The 15,489-nt window shown below is 44.1% G+C and overlaps 1 protein-coding gene across 1 annotated transcript in view; it reads right to left on the reverse strand.

Moving 5' to 3' along the window:
* TSPAN7 (tetraspanin 7) overlaps window positions 1-15,489 on the reverse strand; it is a 230,637-nt gene that overhangs the window by 30,750 nt on the left and 184,398 nt on the right. The window contains exons 5-6 of the mRNA XM_069204232.1: window positions 12,988-13,143; window positions 8,646-8,729 (exon numbers count right to left, since the gene is read on the reverse strand). Coding sequence (XP_069060333.1) covers window positions 8,646-8,729; window positions 12,988-13,143 — 240 coding nt within the window. The remainder of the gene's footprint in view (window positions 1-8,645; window positions 8,730-12,987; window positions 13,144-15,489) is intronic.

A 15,489-nucleotide genomic window follows, 5' to 3' on the forward strand; every position in this document is an offset into this window, starting at 1 on the left:
TGATCCTCAGCATTGACTCAGCATCCTGTGATTCGGTGGAAATCGCATAATCTCTCTGTGGCTAAAAATGTGACTTTGTGCAATATAACTGGTGCTCATGTAAAACGCCCAGTATCTTCGGATCGAGATCGCGCTATATAATTCTACATCAATAAAATTATTAGAGAGTCAACCAACATTTGCGAGAATAACAGCTTTGTGAAAATAAACAACTGCTGCCCTAAAAACATTGCAAACATGCACCTGTTGGACAAAACGCTAGATTACACGTTTTAAAAATTAAGCCAGCAAGCATATAATATGTATGATTATTGTAGGTAGTATATATAAACCATAACAAAAGGGTTCACGAAGATAATGATAATCCCTCAATATAACAGGAAAAGAAGCTGAAATAAATGGACCGCTATGCCTTTTACACCTACTACCTGCTGCACAAAACAACCGTATCACACTGTTTTTCGTTGCTGGCCCATATTTATACTTTTTTTGCCCTGCATTTACGTCATTTTTTGACGGCAAACTGGCGCAAACTTACAAAGTACAATTGGGGCATATTTATACTTATTTTGCACCAAATGTGCCTAATTTTTTTAATGCACATTTGGTGCAAAACTAACTCCATATTTATACTTTGGCGCTAGACCCGTCTAGCAGCAAAGTTATGGAGTTAAAGTTATTATTTGAACGTGGAAACTTACCTTGTGCCAATGAGATGCAAAGTAGGCTTTCCTGTGCAAAAACTGACTATGTGGCCTTAGTGCCATATTTATCCCCCATGCTAAAATCATGCACGGGGGGAGGAGGGGTCAAATAATGGTGCCAAGCTTGCTTTGCACCATTATTTGACGCCTAGGTCAGGGCAGGCATTATGGGACCTGTGGGCCTATTTCCATGAAGGAACACCATGGAAGAAGCTCACAGGTGCCCTCCCAAGGACCCAGGGACACCCACACCAGAGGGACAGCGGAGGATGGGGGACTACATCCCAGGTATGTACAGGTTAGTATTTTATTTAATCTTTTAAAGTGCCATTGTGGGCCCTGAAATGGGCCCCGCAACATGGCACTGGGTGCAGCGGCCATGCCCAGGGTACACTGGTCCCCTCTGCTGGCCACTGGGGTGCTGGGCATGACCCCTGTCTTTTCTAAGACAAAAGTCATGTGGTATGGATGGTTTTGCGTCAGAAAATAACGCTTAGCTGGTTAGAGTAATTTTTTTAACTCTAACCTGTCTAACATCATTTTTTGTTGTAAAACCCCCTTCTCCCATATCCCCACCCCCACCTGGCTAACATCATTTATTTTACGCTAGCCCACCCTTTGCACTGGCTTGCACCATTCCATAAATATGGGGCCCGGCTGGCGCTCAGGAATGGTGCAAGCCAGTGCAAAACTTTTTGATGCAAAACTGCATTAGTGCAATTTTGCACCAAAAAGTATAAATATGCCCCAATTATATTTTGCAAGTTTGCGCCACTTTTGCGTCAAACAGTGACACAAATGCAGCGCAAAAAAAGTATTAATATGGGCCGGATTCCTCAAGAGCAACACTGAGGCCCGGAGCTCAGTGATCAGGGAGAGAATAATGGTGAACAGCTGCCCATACAAGTCCCGTTTGGATGCCTTGGCCTGAAAGGTCAGTCATAACAGAGTGCTAAAGTCTGAAAGTGAAGAGGGAACTTATTAAGGCTGGCTCATATATTCGCATTGCCCTTGACTTGTCACATGCATAGTAATTTCACAGTTCTTGCATCCCGAGCCGAATCTCTTACTGTCTGGATACCCAGTAGCACCCACTGTAGGCTGGCGGCTCGTGCTCGCTTAAATACTGATGTACTGAGACCGCTTGTAGTGTTATGGCAGAGATTGAAGTGCTTTAATCACGTGACATTGCATATCAGTGCGGTGATGCAGGAACAGATACTGAAATGCATTTGTGTAACCCATGATGCGTGGCACTTGGCAGAGCTGACAATAACACTGCACAATAACAGCAAAACATAAAAAAGACACAGCAGCACATAAGTAACATAGCAAATGTGCACAGGACACACCAACAAAATACAATAAAGAAGCAAAAAAACAACAAAAATGATAACACAAAAACACAACTGAACAACATACCTACGCATCAATACTACACAGAATACCAACACCCACAGAATACAATAATACAACAACACAAAACAATACAACAGCACAAACTTGCATCTTTTTTCAATAAAGTTTTATTATGTTGTGTTCTGGTGCTGTGGTGTGGTATTATGCTGTTGGAGTTCTGCTTTGATTTGTTGTGTTGTTTTGTGGTACACTGCTGTGCTGCATTTTACGTGTACTGTTGTGTTACTGTGTTGTGTCATGTTGGTACATTCGACTTGTTGCTGTGTTCTGTTGTGTTGGTCTTCTATTATGTAAGTGTGTTATTATATTATATTGTGTTGTGCCATTGTGATGCATTACTGTTTTTTGTGTTTTATCTTTATTATGTGTTGCATAGTTGTTGTGGTGGTGTGTTTTGCACTACTGCGTTATTTTTAGCTGTGGTAGTGAAGTGTTATTTTAATTTGTTATTGTTTTGCATTTTTGCACTAATTTATTGTTGTGTTGTACTGTAGTTGTTGTGGGGTTACATATGTTCATGGTATTGTTGCATTGTGCTTCTTCATTTATGTTTTAGCTCCACTGTTATTGTGTTTTGCGTTATATTATTGTGTTGTGTTCTGTCACTGCTTTAGAGACACCAACAAATACTTTTGTATTTCCAGTTAAAACAGCACACTTCTTTAAAATTCTAGTAGCAAAACTATTAACACTGACTAGAGTGGTAACATATCACTTCTTATAGCTCTAGTGAAGACACTAGACAAATCAAAACTATAGTAGGGACCATGCTTTAAATTACCCAATAAACATTAACTAATGTTTCTAAACACATTAAAGTATACTAATCAAATGTTATGTGCTGTATACACATACCCTGGATAACATATTCTGTGTAGTTATTTTAATTTGCAACAATTCTGCATCTCCAATCAGAAAAACGACATAGTTATCGGGGTTATAAAAATAACACTGTCCTAAAGGTAAAAGGTATTATTTTTACACAAATTAGTAACTTTACACTGAGAGGTTGGGTTTACCCCCACATGAGGGTAGAGTTGCTCCCCAACTTGGGGGACAGAATGAAGTATTATAGTTCCCTCAAGAGGTAGTCTTGGCTAATTGTTATCTCATTGCACCGTGCCTCATCACCCACACCGACTCTCACATATGGACTATTTATTGTTCTTTTACTTACTGGTAATCTTCATTACTCCTGGTCCTGCACTCCTCATTCCATTCATTACAGATGGATATAAACCTATCTCCAAGACAGAAAAAGAATGCAAGGAATGCTGAACCCCTTATCCCACCCCTTCCCACTGGGAGTAGATAATGAGTACTTACCCAGAATTCCTTCTGCACTACCAAGCCCAAGAAAAGAAAGCTGGAAGTGTGGGAGAGAGGGTGAGAAATAATGAATGGGACGAGGACTACAAGATCAGGAGTAATGAAGATTACCGGTAGATAATAGGACATTACTCCCAGGTCCCTTTAGTCCCCGTCCCATTCATTACATGTGGAGAATACCCAAGCCAGAAGATACAGCCTTCCGTAATGTGACAACAAACAATCACCAAAGGACACAAAACCAAGAATGCAGTAACCAAACATTATTTAATAAAGGGGCTAAAAACACAAGAAATACAGTACCAGTTCAGGAGCAAACATCCTGCAAAACTCCCAGCACAACATTTGTGCCGCCCCCAACACATTCCGGAGATGATAAGTTCTAACAAAAGTGCTGGAAGAAACCCATGTAGCCACCCCTCAGATCTCAGAAATGGAAATCCCCCTTAAGTCCGCCCAGAAGGCTGCCACACCCCTGGTTGAATGACCTTGGACCCCCACCAGAGGAGGAACCCCAGACGCAGAGTAGGCCAACTCAATTGCCCGCTTGAGCCACCGGCTGATAGACAATAAAGAGGCCTTCTCTCCTCTAGAGGAAGCTCCAAAAGACACAAATATAGGATTAGATGTACAAAAAAGAACAGGTGTGATCTAAATACAGCTGCAAAGCCCACTTCACATCCAGCAAAGATAAATCCAAATCTGTACCCTCCACAGAACCCGCCATCAAGGCAGGCAAAACCACCTCTTATGACCAACTGGGAAGCATCCTTCGGAACAAAGGCCAAGTCCAAGTGAAACTCAACCCCATCATCTGTAATGGACAGGAAGGGCTCCTAGGCCATAAGTGCACCCAGCTCACCAATGCGCATGACAGACGTCTCAGCCACCTAGAAAACCAACTTCAGGGTGACAAACTTGATGTCAGACAGCTCCATAGGATCAAAAGGTGCAGACACCAGAGCTTTCAAAACAAATGGCAAATCCCAAAAAGGATAAAGAGGTCTCACCACCGGACAGGTAAGAGAGACGCCACAGAGCAAATGAACCACCAAGTTATCCACAACCGCCAGATTTCCCCAAGGGGAGCGGAACACCTTAATGGCCACCCAGTGTGCTCCCAAAGTGGACACAGACAAATGATTCTCAAAACACTCCCCCAGAAACTGGAGTACAGTCAGAAGGGAACAATCCGAAGGAGACACTCCAACAGGCCCACTCCACCTTTGGAAGTTACCCCAATGCCTGCCATAAGATTTCAAGGTAGCAGGTTTTTGAGAGCACCGAATAGCCACCACTAGATATCTCGGGAGATCCTTGCGTTGCAACCCCCTCCTCTCAACTTCCAGACAGCCGAAGCTCCTGGAAATCTAGAGATGGCACTGCCCGAAGAGGGGAAGGGGAGCAAGGAATCATCCATCAGCCCTAGATCACCATCAACCTCAGAGTGGGGAATCACAAACTCCGGGGGCCAGAAGGGCACCACAAGGATCACCACCCGGGACTCCCCCTTCAACCAAGCTAGAAAGCGAGGAAACAGAGCCACAAGGGTGGAGGTATACAATAGCCGATCTGGCCATTGAACTGTAAGACCATCCACCCTCTGTCCCCACCTGACTGGTATGAGCACAAAACCTGTGAACTTGCCCATATAGATCCAGGGAGGGAACACCAAATCTCCCACACACCTGAAGAAACACTTCCCTCGAGAGAGAATTCCTGAGAGGGAGGAAAGGTGTGACTCAGGGCGACTGCCATTCCATTGTACAAGCCCTGCACATGAACTACCAGAAGGGGCTGAATATGTAATCCCCCCACTGGAACAAGGGCAGGGCTACATCATTCAGGGATTTGGAATGAATACCTGATGTTGAGGTATGCTACTGTCACCTGGTTGTCGGACTGCACCACCAGATTGTGCTGCTCCAGAAGATGATGAAAACCCATGACAGCCCGAAGGACTGCCATCAATTCCCTCCAATTGGAGGAGTGGTCCCCCTCCTGAAAAGACCAACGAGCCTGCAGAGATCTGTCCCCAGATTTCTCCCCCAATCAAAGAAGCTGGCATCCATAGTCAGGACCAGCGGAGGATCTGGCTGCAAAGTAACCCCCTGGACAGTTTCTCCTCCATTGTCTACAAGCTCAAATCATCCATCACTACTGCAGACACAGACACCAATATCTCGAAGTCCCTGGAATGAGGATCCCAAAAGGACAGAAGATGGAGTCACAAAGGGCAAAGGTGAAACTGAGCCCAAGCTTGCAGGAAGACTACTGTGGCCAGGAACCCCAGCAGATGAAGCCACATGCGAACTATCAACTTCTGAGCCAGGGATATCAAAGCCACAGCCCTGGGAGCAGGAAAGAAGACTGTGTTGAGATCCATCCAAAATCGTGACCTGATAAAGTTCAGATCCCAAGAAGGAACCAGCTGACACTCCTCCCAGTTGATCAGGAAACTGTGTGCCAGAAGAGTAGCACACACCATCTGGAGGTCCAGAAGAAGACATTCCCTAGATGGAGCATGGAGGAGCCAGTCGTCAAGATAAGGGTGGAGGTGGATCCCCTGAAGATGTAGAGAGGCAACCAGAGGGGCCACAACCATGGTAAATACCCTTGGAGCTGACCAAAGATCAAACGGCAGAACCATGAACTGATAATGGGTTTCCTGGGTATAAAACTTCAGAACGGCTGGGAGAATGGGTGGACTGGAACATGGTAATAAGGGTCCTGCAGATCCAGAGTGCATATGAGATGACCCTGGACCATTAATGGGACAATTCTCTGCAATGTCTCCATCTTGAAAGGAACATGACGCATGAACTTGTTTAAGGCTTTCAAGTCCAAAACCAGTTGGAAGCTCCCTGTGGATTTTGCAACCAGGAAGATGATGGAGTAAAACCCCTGGCCTTTCTCCAAAGGGAGAACCCCCTGAATGTCCCGCTTCTGCAGAAGAGAAAGAATCCTCTGGTTCATGGTATCTTGCTTTACCAGGTTGAAGGGTCATTGAGTTGGACACACCCGAGAAGAAGGAGGGATCGCCCCAAACTCTATATGTAGCTGTGCTGGACAAAGTCCAAAATCCAAGCATCTGAAGTAGACTCCCTCCATACCTGGAGAAAAACTGAAGGTGACCCCCAACTGCATGCTTCAGACCCATCAGATAGTCAAGAGCGAGACTTTGGAGGGGGCAACAACTTTTCTCTCATGACCCTTTCCCGACAGAAACCTCCACGTGGGACTGTACAAACTGTGTCCACGTAGGCTGGTGCAATGGGGACTTGCTCTTACAAGAAAGTCTATCCCCAGAAACGGACTTCAGGGATGAGGAATGTTTCTTCTCTTGAAACAGCTTATGAAGCTTATCATCCAGTTCAGCACCAAACAGCACAGACCCCTAGAAAGGCATTTGGAGTGCTGAAGACTTCTGGGCTGCATCCGTCCTCCAATCCTTCAACACCAGATTTCGCTGAGCCACCACGCAGGCAGGAGCCAAGGCTCTCACCACATGAAAAGGCACATTGGACAGGAACTCCACCTGGCATTCGATAAGTTCCACCACCCGACCAGTCTTAAGACTCATTCAAAGCCCTATACAGAGACTTCAGATCAGAAATAAGGGATTGTGCCACATACCAGCGCTAAGAGCCAGATGAGCCCCTAAGTACACTTTCTTGAGGGAGACATCCACCTTCTTATCCATAGGATATTTGAGGACCGCATTCTCAGCCAAGGAAGTATTTCCTACCACATTAGCCACAAAGGAATCTATTGGAATAGAATCTGGCAAATCCTTTTACATGTCCTGCAAGGGATACAGGTTGGCCATTAAGCAGGGCTTTAAAAATGTATTAGGCTCTCTCCACTTCCTTTTCAGAACTTATTGGATAACGGGGGGCACAGGCACATCAACAGGCATCAAACTTTGAAACTGACGCAGTAAGGAACTAGAAAAGTCTCTGAAATCTCTTCCTCCTGAAAATCTATGTTGGACTTGTAATGCCTAATAAGGACTGGGCAACAGGTCCTGGGAAATGTATTTTCCCTTCTGTTCCTCAGGGGGTTGACCCTCCTCCTCTGATTCCGAGGAGTGAAAAACAACTGCAGGGATGACCTGCTGCCTGCCAGCCTCCCCAATCTCCAACAATCTTTCATGAATCAGGTGCTTCCCCCTCCGTCCTACCCTTAGAACGTGGGGATGAAGAAGAGCATGAAGATGATGAGGAAGAAGGCAAAAAGGACGCCTCCACATGCTTTCTTTTATGTGAGCGCTTCTTTGTAGCCAACACTAAGTGCTAGGCCAAAACAACAAGATCTACTCGACCAGAAACACACAGGGAGCCACCCAAACTTCCCTATGCAGTACTTACCCCGGGGGCCTCCCGGCATATAACAAAGCACCAACAAGCCGAGAGTGAAAGACACCATCATGCAAGTCAGGGGCGCAAACACTATTCACCCAGCACCTGTGCAGAAGTGCCATGTACCTTATTCAGGCTGCCCAGCAGCCCGGTAGGCACTGGTGACGACATCACCCCTGGAAGGAAAATAACTGGAACTGGAACTGGAATGCATTGGCCCGACTTGCGGCTGCATTCACTAGCATCCACACACAGCCCCCTGCAAACCTGGCAGGTAGGGGTAAGCGAAGCAGGAACTCCAACCTCAATGCCCTGCAGGAGGATGAGCCACAGGAAACAGGACCCCCGCCAGCCCTGCAGAAACAGCTACCCCCAACCCTCGCACCATTCTGCTGTGAAAAAAGAACAGAAGGGTAGGGGGTAAGGGGTTCAGCATTCCTTGCATTTGTTTCTGTTGTGGAGATAGATTTACCTCCATATGTATTGAATGGGATGAGGACTGGAGGGGTCTGATGGTAATTTATCTAAAAGAGCGCCTCCTGGTTTCAGGGCTCATACCCTACACCCCAGCAATTGCTGCGGTGTGAGGAGTAACCTTATGATAAAGCATGCCACCTGGGGGTGGGTGAGAGTTCTGGTCATAATACATGTTACTATTAAAATTTTCTGCATTTTTAACTATGTTAAAGACAATTCCATTGTACCACTGATTGTCAACAAATGCCATGACAGTTTACAGACCTGGGTATTTTTGTGGTTTTGTCAGTTATGTGAACATTTTCATTACAAAGATTCTACTAAGGGATAGCAACGCAAAAATACAATTATATACCTGAGAAAATGCAATCCCAAATGCCACTCCAGCAATAATTCCCATATTTGTTTCCATAAAGCTGGTCACTAGCTCATAGCAGCCCTGCAGAGTGAAAAAAAACAACTTTTATAAATTTGCATGTGTGAGCCAAAGACAATGATGATAAAACAACAAACAAATTCTCAAATGACAGACTACCATTGTTTACCCACAGACATGGGGATTAAGTGGTTATAAAGAGTTCTGGAGGAGACATTTTTTTATAGCGAATACCCAGTGGGAGAAAAGGGTTGTGAATGTATTTGCATTAAAAAATTAAAAAATAAACCAAATACTGCACTTTTTCAGCATTGCTATTTATAAAAAATAGGACTAATAATTGGGTGATTGTATGGGTGGGTGTTAATGTCATGGTTAGAATGAAAGTAAGGTTGATGATTAAGTTTTAGGATATGTTTCAGGTGCATCTTGCACTTTTGAAATTCTGCCTACTCCGGTTAAGTCACGTTTTCCTACTTCTGTTTTAAAGTATTTATTGCCGCTCAGAGACAAGTGCAACCTGCCTTCAGCGTGCTCTGCCATATACCATCAAACATACAGTAATCTTAGGAGGGCTGCTTGATGAGAACAACATGTAAATCTCCACCAGGTAGTCTGTGGTGAAGAAGATGTGGTGGAGTGGCCATGCTATATCTGTGGCAACGTCAAACCTCCATTTTAAATTTAACATTTACACAAAAAGATTTGCGATCACCTATGCAAAACCATTACAACTGGTGTAAAGGAGCTGATCAAGATACGTTCTTCAAATGCATGTAATGGTGGTGACAGTTAGTAAAAGATTTACAGTCATATTAATAATGGCAAACATGGTTTTTTAGAAAAAAATATATAAAAAAGAGTTTGAGGGCAATAGGCACCACCCTCCCTCCCCCACAGGGTGCAGTTATTGAACTCCAAAGTTAAAGATATGTTGCCATCAGTGAGTGCCATGGAAAAGGAGTAGAGGGTAGAGGAGGTGTACTATGGTGTGGGGAGACACATTTAAGTCCTCTACTTCCCCAGTTGTCATCAAGAGTGGGAATTGGAAACTCCAAGTTTGTAGCTAGGAAAAGTGCAGGGGGAACATCTGTGGACAAAGAGAAAATGGAAGCCTGTGACAGCTGGTATATATAGCAGGGAAATGTCATCATTACAGTCATATGGCAAATGTCACAGGAGGTTCTTCTGCATAACCTTACCTGTTAGCCTCCTACCTTTTCCCATCTTATTCTGATAGTAGAACACAGTGTAGAATTTGCATAATCTAAATGCTTTACGATATCATTATTAATAGGGTTAATATTTGATTATTCTCAAAATTGGAGGTAGGTAGGGAAACATAGATGATGTGCGACGAGGAGGTTTCTTCTGTTTTTATGAAATCTGTACTATTCTTTCTGATACTTGACCCTACTCCCCTGATTCTGTAACAAAACGATTGAGCTTGAAGACCATAGCATAATAGAGTCAGTAAAGCCCCAGACATATCATAGGCTGGGACCCAGAGAAGCTGAATTCCAATTAAGGGGGCATACAGATGGCAAATCTGCCATATTGAGGAATTCAGGCTACCAGTGACGATTGGACTTGAGAGCTAAAAGGCAAATCTTATGTTACACTCATGAAGTCTCCACGTTCAAGTCCTGCACAAGATACCATGGATGACAGAAGATGTAGGGAAGCCAATGGCATGTGAAAATGAAGACTTAAAGTGCAAAGGATTGCCCTCAATAGCCACTCCTAGAAGGCCCTCCATAAGGCCTAGCAGTAGATACATCAGACTAGAGCTTGTCAGGTGAAGGCAATGTCAAAGCTTCAAAAGAAAACCCTGGAATCATAGTAAGAGAAGTTTGCAGATAGGCCTTGTGGGCCAGGATGGTGCCCATGGACCAGGCTTGGCACTCAGACTCACAATTTCATAAGGCAACGATGGCAATGTCTGCAGTTCAGCTGCTAAGGGCACCTAGAGCTCTGTGTCTGGCTTCACATGTCAACTAAAACTTATATCACGATCTTACAATCAGCAGGGTTTCTTCTGCCCAAAGAAACTAACAAATTGGCCAGAAGGTTTCAGGGGAGCAAAATTAGACTATACAAGCATGATGCAAAAACGGGGTAAAGTACCACAAAACTAAAATGGACAACCAGAAAAATCCAAAGAATACATGAGGTTTCACTGATGGGATGAAAGCCAAATGAAGGAAAACTCTCAAAAAATGTACGAAGTACAGGTGAGAATGCAAGTCCTGAGCACATTAAGATGTCCTAACATGACAGCAAGGGGAGTGGGACTGGAAATCTGAAAGCCAGAGCCAGACAGTATATGAAAGTCCTGACATTACAGTGAAGGTCCTCTAAGGCACTTTGGCTACATCTTAACCCACCTTGTGCAGGGCAAAATTATCTTTGGTCTGGAACCTTATGGAGCGGGGATCAGGAAAAGGACCAGCCATGCTAGTATGAATTCAGACTACTTTTCAGATACGCTAATAGAGTGACGTTTTCTCACGAGGGTTTGATAATTGCCTAAAATAGTGCACAATTTGAGACTAATGCTTTTCAATAAATGATCAAAGAGAACAGAAAGAAGATGCATGGCTGATTTCTCTTTCGCTGCTCTCTTTGCTGACTGTGCCTGTCTGACGCTGGAGCAGCTGGCCCATACACAGCTTCATATCTGCATAGCCTCATCAAGTGGTAGTCAGATTTAGATATTCTGTTTTGCTGCAAGAAACTAACCATGCTGTTTCTGTTAATGAACCCCTGCAGTGTGCAGAATATTACATGAGGGTTGGGTGGCAATTAATCGTAGTATGCATTCACGTGGGCCATGTTCATCGGCTTCCGTTACTACTATCCTCAGACTCAGGGCCTGGGTATGCCTTGCTAAGGCACAGTACATAGCATTTTAGTGATATTAACTTAGATTTAATACAGCATTCAGTTCATATCTCAGAGCAATATGATGTTAGTATTTTTAAGAAGACTGGCTAGCTCATATTCCCTCATTATATAACTACACCGTATCCTTTCAACATTATTATTCAGAAGAAGCCATATCCCTACAGGAGTGAGGATATGTATATATGCACGTCTAGGCATGTCACTGTATGACCATGAAACATCTAAATATCAGTTTCCAGAACCAATCTCCTTCCTCATCTGTACATATGATCCCACTGTAGAAAATCGTATTTTAAGAGAACATTAATGCGTTTGGCAATTATATCTAAACCTCTATCTACTCAAGACTTTTCATCCTGGAAAGAGGCTGGTACATTGGTTTAGCAGTCCCAGTGTAATCCCAGTGAAGCTCATTTTGTAAAATCTAGCTAGCCAGCATACGGATCAAATAGTTTTTTTGTTTCATGGAGCTCACAAACTTCCAAGTATGTCCGTTAGATTAATTCAGATATTGTACAATTTTTTATGTAACTTATTATTAGATTATAATGTGACTTTCTTTCTTTTTCTGGGACTTAAAAGTTGTGAAGAGAGGTTTAGGCTGCAAGATCAAGCTAAATGCTTCTGGTATTTGCAATAGTTTGTACCTCACTGAAAGAGAGCAAGCACAGTATGGGATCAAAGGCAGACATAATGTCAACAAGTGAGTGAAGGGGCAGGTGGGGGGTTCTGAGAGTGAAGTGAGCTGTGTTTTTAAAAAACAATCAACTCTTTGATCGACTGGAACAGAGTAAAGATGTCCTGGTGGGTAGGGTAAGTTGTTTCAGATCCTGGGTGCATAGATGCAGGTCTATTGTCTTATTTTTTCATTTTTTGCACTTCTTCGTCTCTGGTCTCGTCACATGTCTGAGTTTGGGTACTAACAACAGTCCTCCCACAGGTAGGCCAGCTCTACCTTTGACTATCCCTTACTCTAAATGCAGGTGCAGCAGATCTCTGTCAGGGTTACTGTCCAAGAATTTCGATTGAGTCTGGCAGAAGGGAGAACTCTGGTCTGATTTCCGTGTTGATTGGTATAGTCTACTGCTGACTTTCTTCATGTGGAGCCGGGACAGATATAATATCCAGAGCTCTTGCCTCCTTTGTGTTTCTTACAGCCCAAATTCAAAACTCTCAATGGGCTCATAGGCAATTTCCTTCCGAGTGCCTGGGGTCAGATGTCCAGTGAAAATTCCTTAAGATCTCTGCAAACAGAATGCTGCGTTGTACCACAATAGCACTTTTGTGAAGAGCACACTGCACATGCTTCCTAAATTTGATAGTTCCTGCATATTGTTAGTTAGTGATGGGTCCTCTGCTTCATCACCCACTCATTGTCCACAACATTTTTGGTACCTTCCAGAGCAATACATACCCTCTGGTAGACTTTAGTAGAAGCAATAGTCATGTTACGCATGTCCTCAGGTTTACAGTCATTGATGTCGAAGCAGCAGCTTGAAGGAATACCATACTCCATCGAGTAACTGCTACTAGTCCAGTTGTAGTAGCTCTGCACACCACAGCAGCGCAGCTTCAAAGGAAAAAAGAACAAATGATGAATATCCCAGCGGTACACCAAGCTTCTTGTATAGCAACTGTATAACATAAAATTCACTGAAGCTACTGCTTTAAGCATGCAGAATAAATACAACCAAAAAGACAGGTTCACGTTTTTTCACATAATACATTAAATAGAAAACATTATAGATTAGAAGATGGGAACATACTAGCACAACCTCTAATACAACAAACCGAAACCTCGAGATAGGTTTCACTTTTTGATACGTGATGTTGTTCTTTTCTCATCTAACTAATAACTTTGTGAAAAATATGTCTCTTACTCAGTTTAAATAAAATGCACAAAAGGTAGATAGCATGGAGAAGTGGGATACCATTCTTCACATGTAAGGTGTCTGTGGTTGAAATGCATAATAATAATTTTATTATTATTATTATTATTATTATTATTATAAATATTATTATTATTATTATTATTATGTTAATATTAACAATAATTATGTGTATATATATATGGAAAATGTCACTTACCCAGTGTACATCTGTTCGTGGCATTAGTCGCTGCAGATTCACATGCTGTGCACATCCCGCCATCTGGTGTTGGGCTCGGAGTGTTACAAGTTGTTTTTCTTCGAAGAAGTCTTTTCGAGTCACGAGACTGAGGGACTCCTCCCATTTCGGCTCCATTGCGCATGGGCGTCGACTCCATCTTAGATTGTTTTCCCCCGCAGAGGGTGAGGTAGGAGTTGTGTATGCTAGTAATAGTGCCCATGCAATAGAGTAATGTACATAGGGGGTCATTCCGACCCCGGCGGTCCTTGACCGCCGGGGCCGGGGTCGGCGGGAGCACCGCCAACAGGCTGGCGGTGCTCCTGAGGGCATTCTGACCGCGGCGGTATGGCCGCGGTCAGAACCGGAAAACCGGCGGTGTCCCGCCGGTTTTCCACTGCCCTGAGGAATCCCCCATGGCGGCGCAGCTTGCTGCGCCGCCATGGGGGATTCCGACCCCCTCACCGCCATCCTGTTCCTGGCGGTTTCGACCGCCAGGAACAGGATGGCAGTGAGGGGTGTCGTGGGGCCCCTGGGGGCCCCTGCAGTGCCCATGCCAATGGCATGGGCACTGCAGGGGCCCCCGTAAGAGGGCCCCACTTTGAATTTCAGTGTCTGCTTAGCAGACACTGAAATTCGCGACGGGTGCTACTGCACCCGTCGCACACCTTCCACTCCGCCGGCTCCATTCAGAGCCGGCTTCCTCGTGGAAGGGTGTTTCCCACTGGGCTGGCGGGCGGCCTTTTGGCGGTCGCCCGCCAGCCCAGTGGGAAACCCAGAATGACCGCCGCGGTCTTTTGACCGCGGGACGGTCTTCTGGCTACCGGCCGGGCCGGGGTCAGATTGACCCCCATAATGTAGTTCAAATTTACAATTTTACAAATTTACAAATGTTCAAGATCAACTTCTTAACGGCTACAGGCTTCCGGGGAGGCGGGTGGGCGCATGTGAATCTGCAGCGACTAATGCCACGAACAGATGTACACTGGGTAAGTGACATTTTCCGTTCGATGGCATGTGTAGCTGCAGATACACATGCTGTGCATAGACTAGTAAGCAGTTATCTCCCCAAAAGCGGTGGTTCAGCCTGTAGGAGTTGAAGTTGTTTGAAACAATGTTCGTAGTACTGCTTGACCTACTGTGGCTTGTTGTGCCGTTAACACATCTACACAGTAGTGTTTGGTAAATGTATGAGGCGTAGACCATGTAACTGCCTTACATATTTTGGTCATTGGAATGTTTCCTAGAAAGGCCATGGTAGCACCTTTCTTTCTGGTTGAGTGTGCCTTTGGTGTAATAGGCAGTTCTCTGTTTGCTTTAAGATAGCAGATTTGAATACACTTAACTATCCATCTAGCAATGCCTTGTTTAGAAATTGGATTACCTGTATGAGGTTTTTGGAAAGCAACAAATAATTGTTTTGTTTTTCGAATTAGTTTTGTTCTGTCAATGTAGTACATTAACGCTCTTTTGATGTCTAATGTATGTAGTGCTCTTTCAGCTACAGAGCCTGGCTGTGGGAAGAACACTGGTAATTTAACTGTTTGATTCAAGTGGAACGTGATATAACTTTTGGTAAAAATTTTGGATTTGTCCATAGAACTACTTTATGCTTGTGTATTTGAATAAATGGTTCTTGTATGGTAAATGCTTGAATTTCACTCACTCTTCTTAGAGATGTGATGGCAATTAAAAATGCAACTTTCCATGTTAAGTATTGCATTTCACAAGAGTGCATGGGCTCAAAAGGTGGACCCATGAGTCGTGTTAAGACAATGTTGAGGTTCCATGAAGGAACTGGTGGTGTTCT

Source organism: Pleurodeles waltl, chromosome 8 (genome assembly GCF_031143425.1).
Source record: "Pleurodeles waltl isolate 20211129_DDA chromosome 8, aPleWal1.hap1.20221129, whole genome shotgun sequence".
NCBI classification, from domain to species: domain Eukaryota; kingdom Metazoa; phylum Chordata; class Amphibia; order Caudata; family Salamandridae; genus Pleurodeles; species Pleurodeles waltl.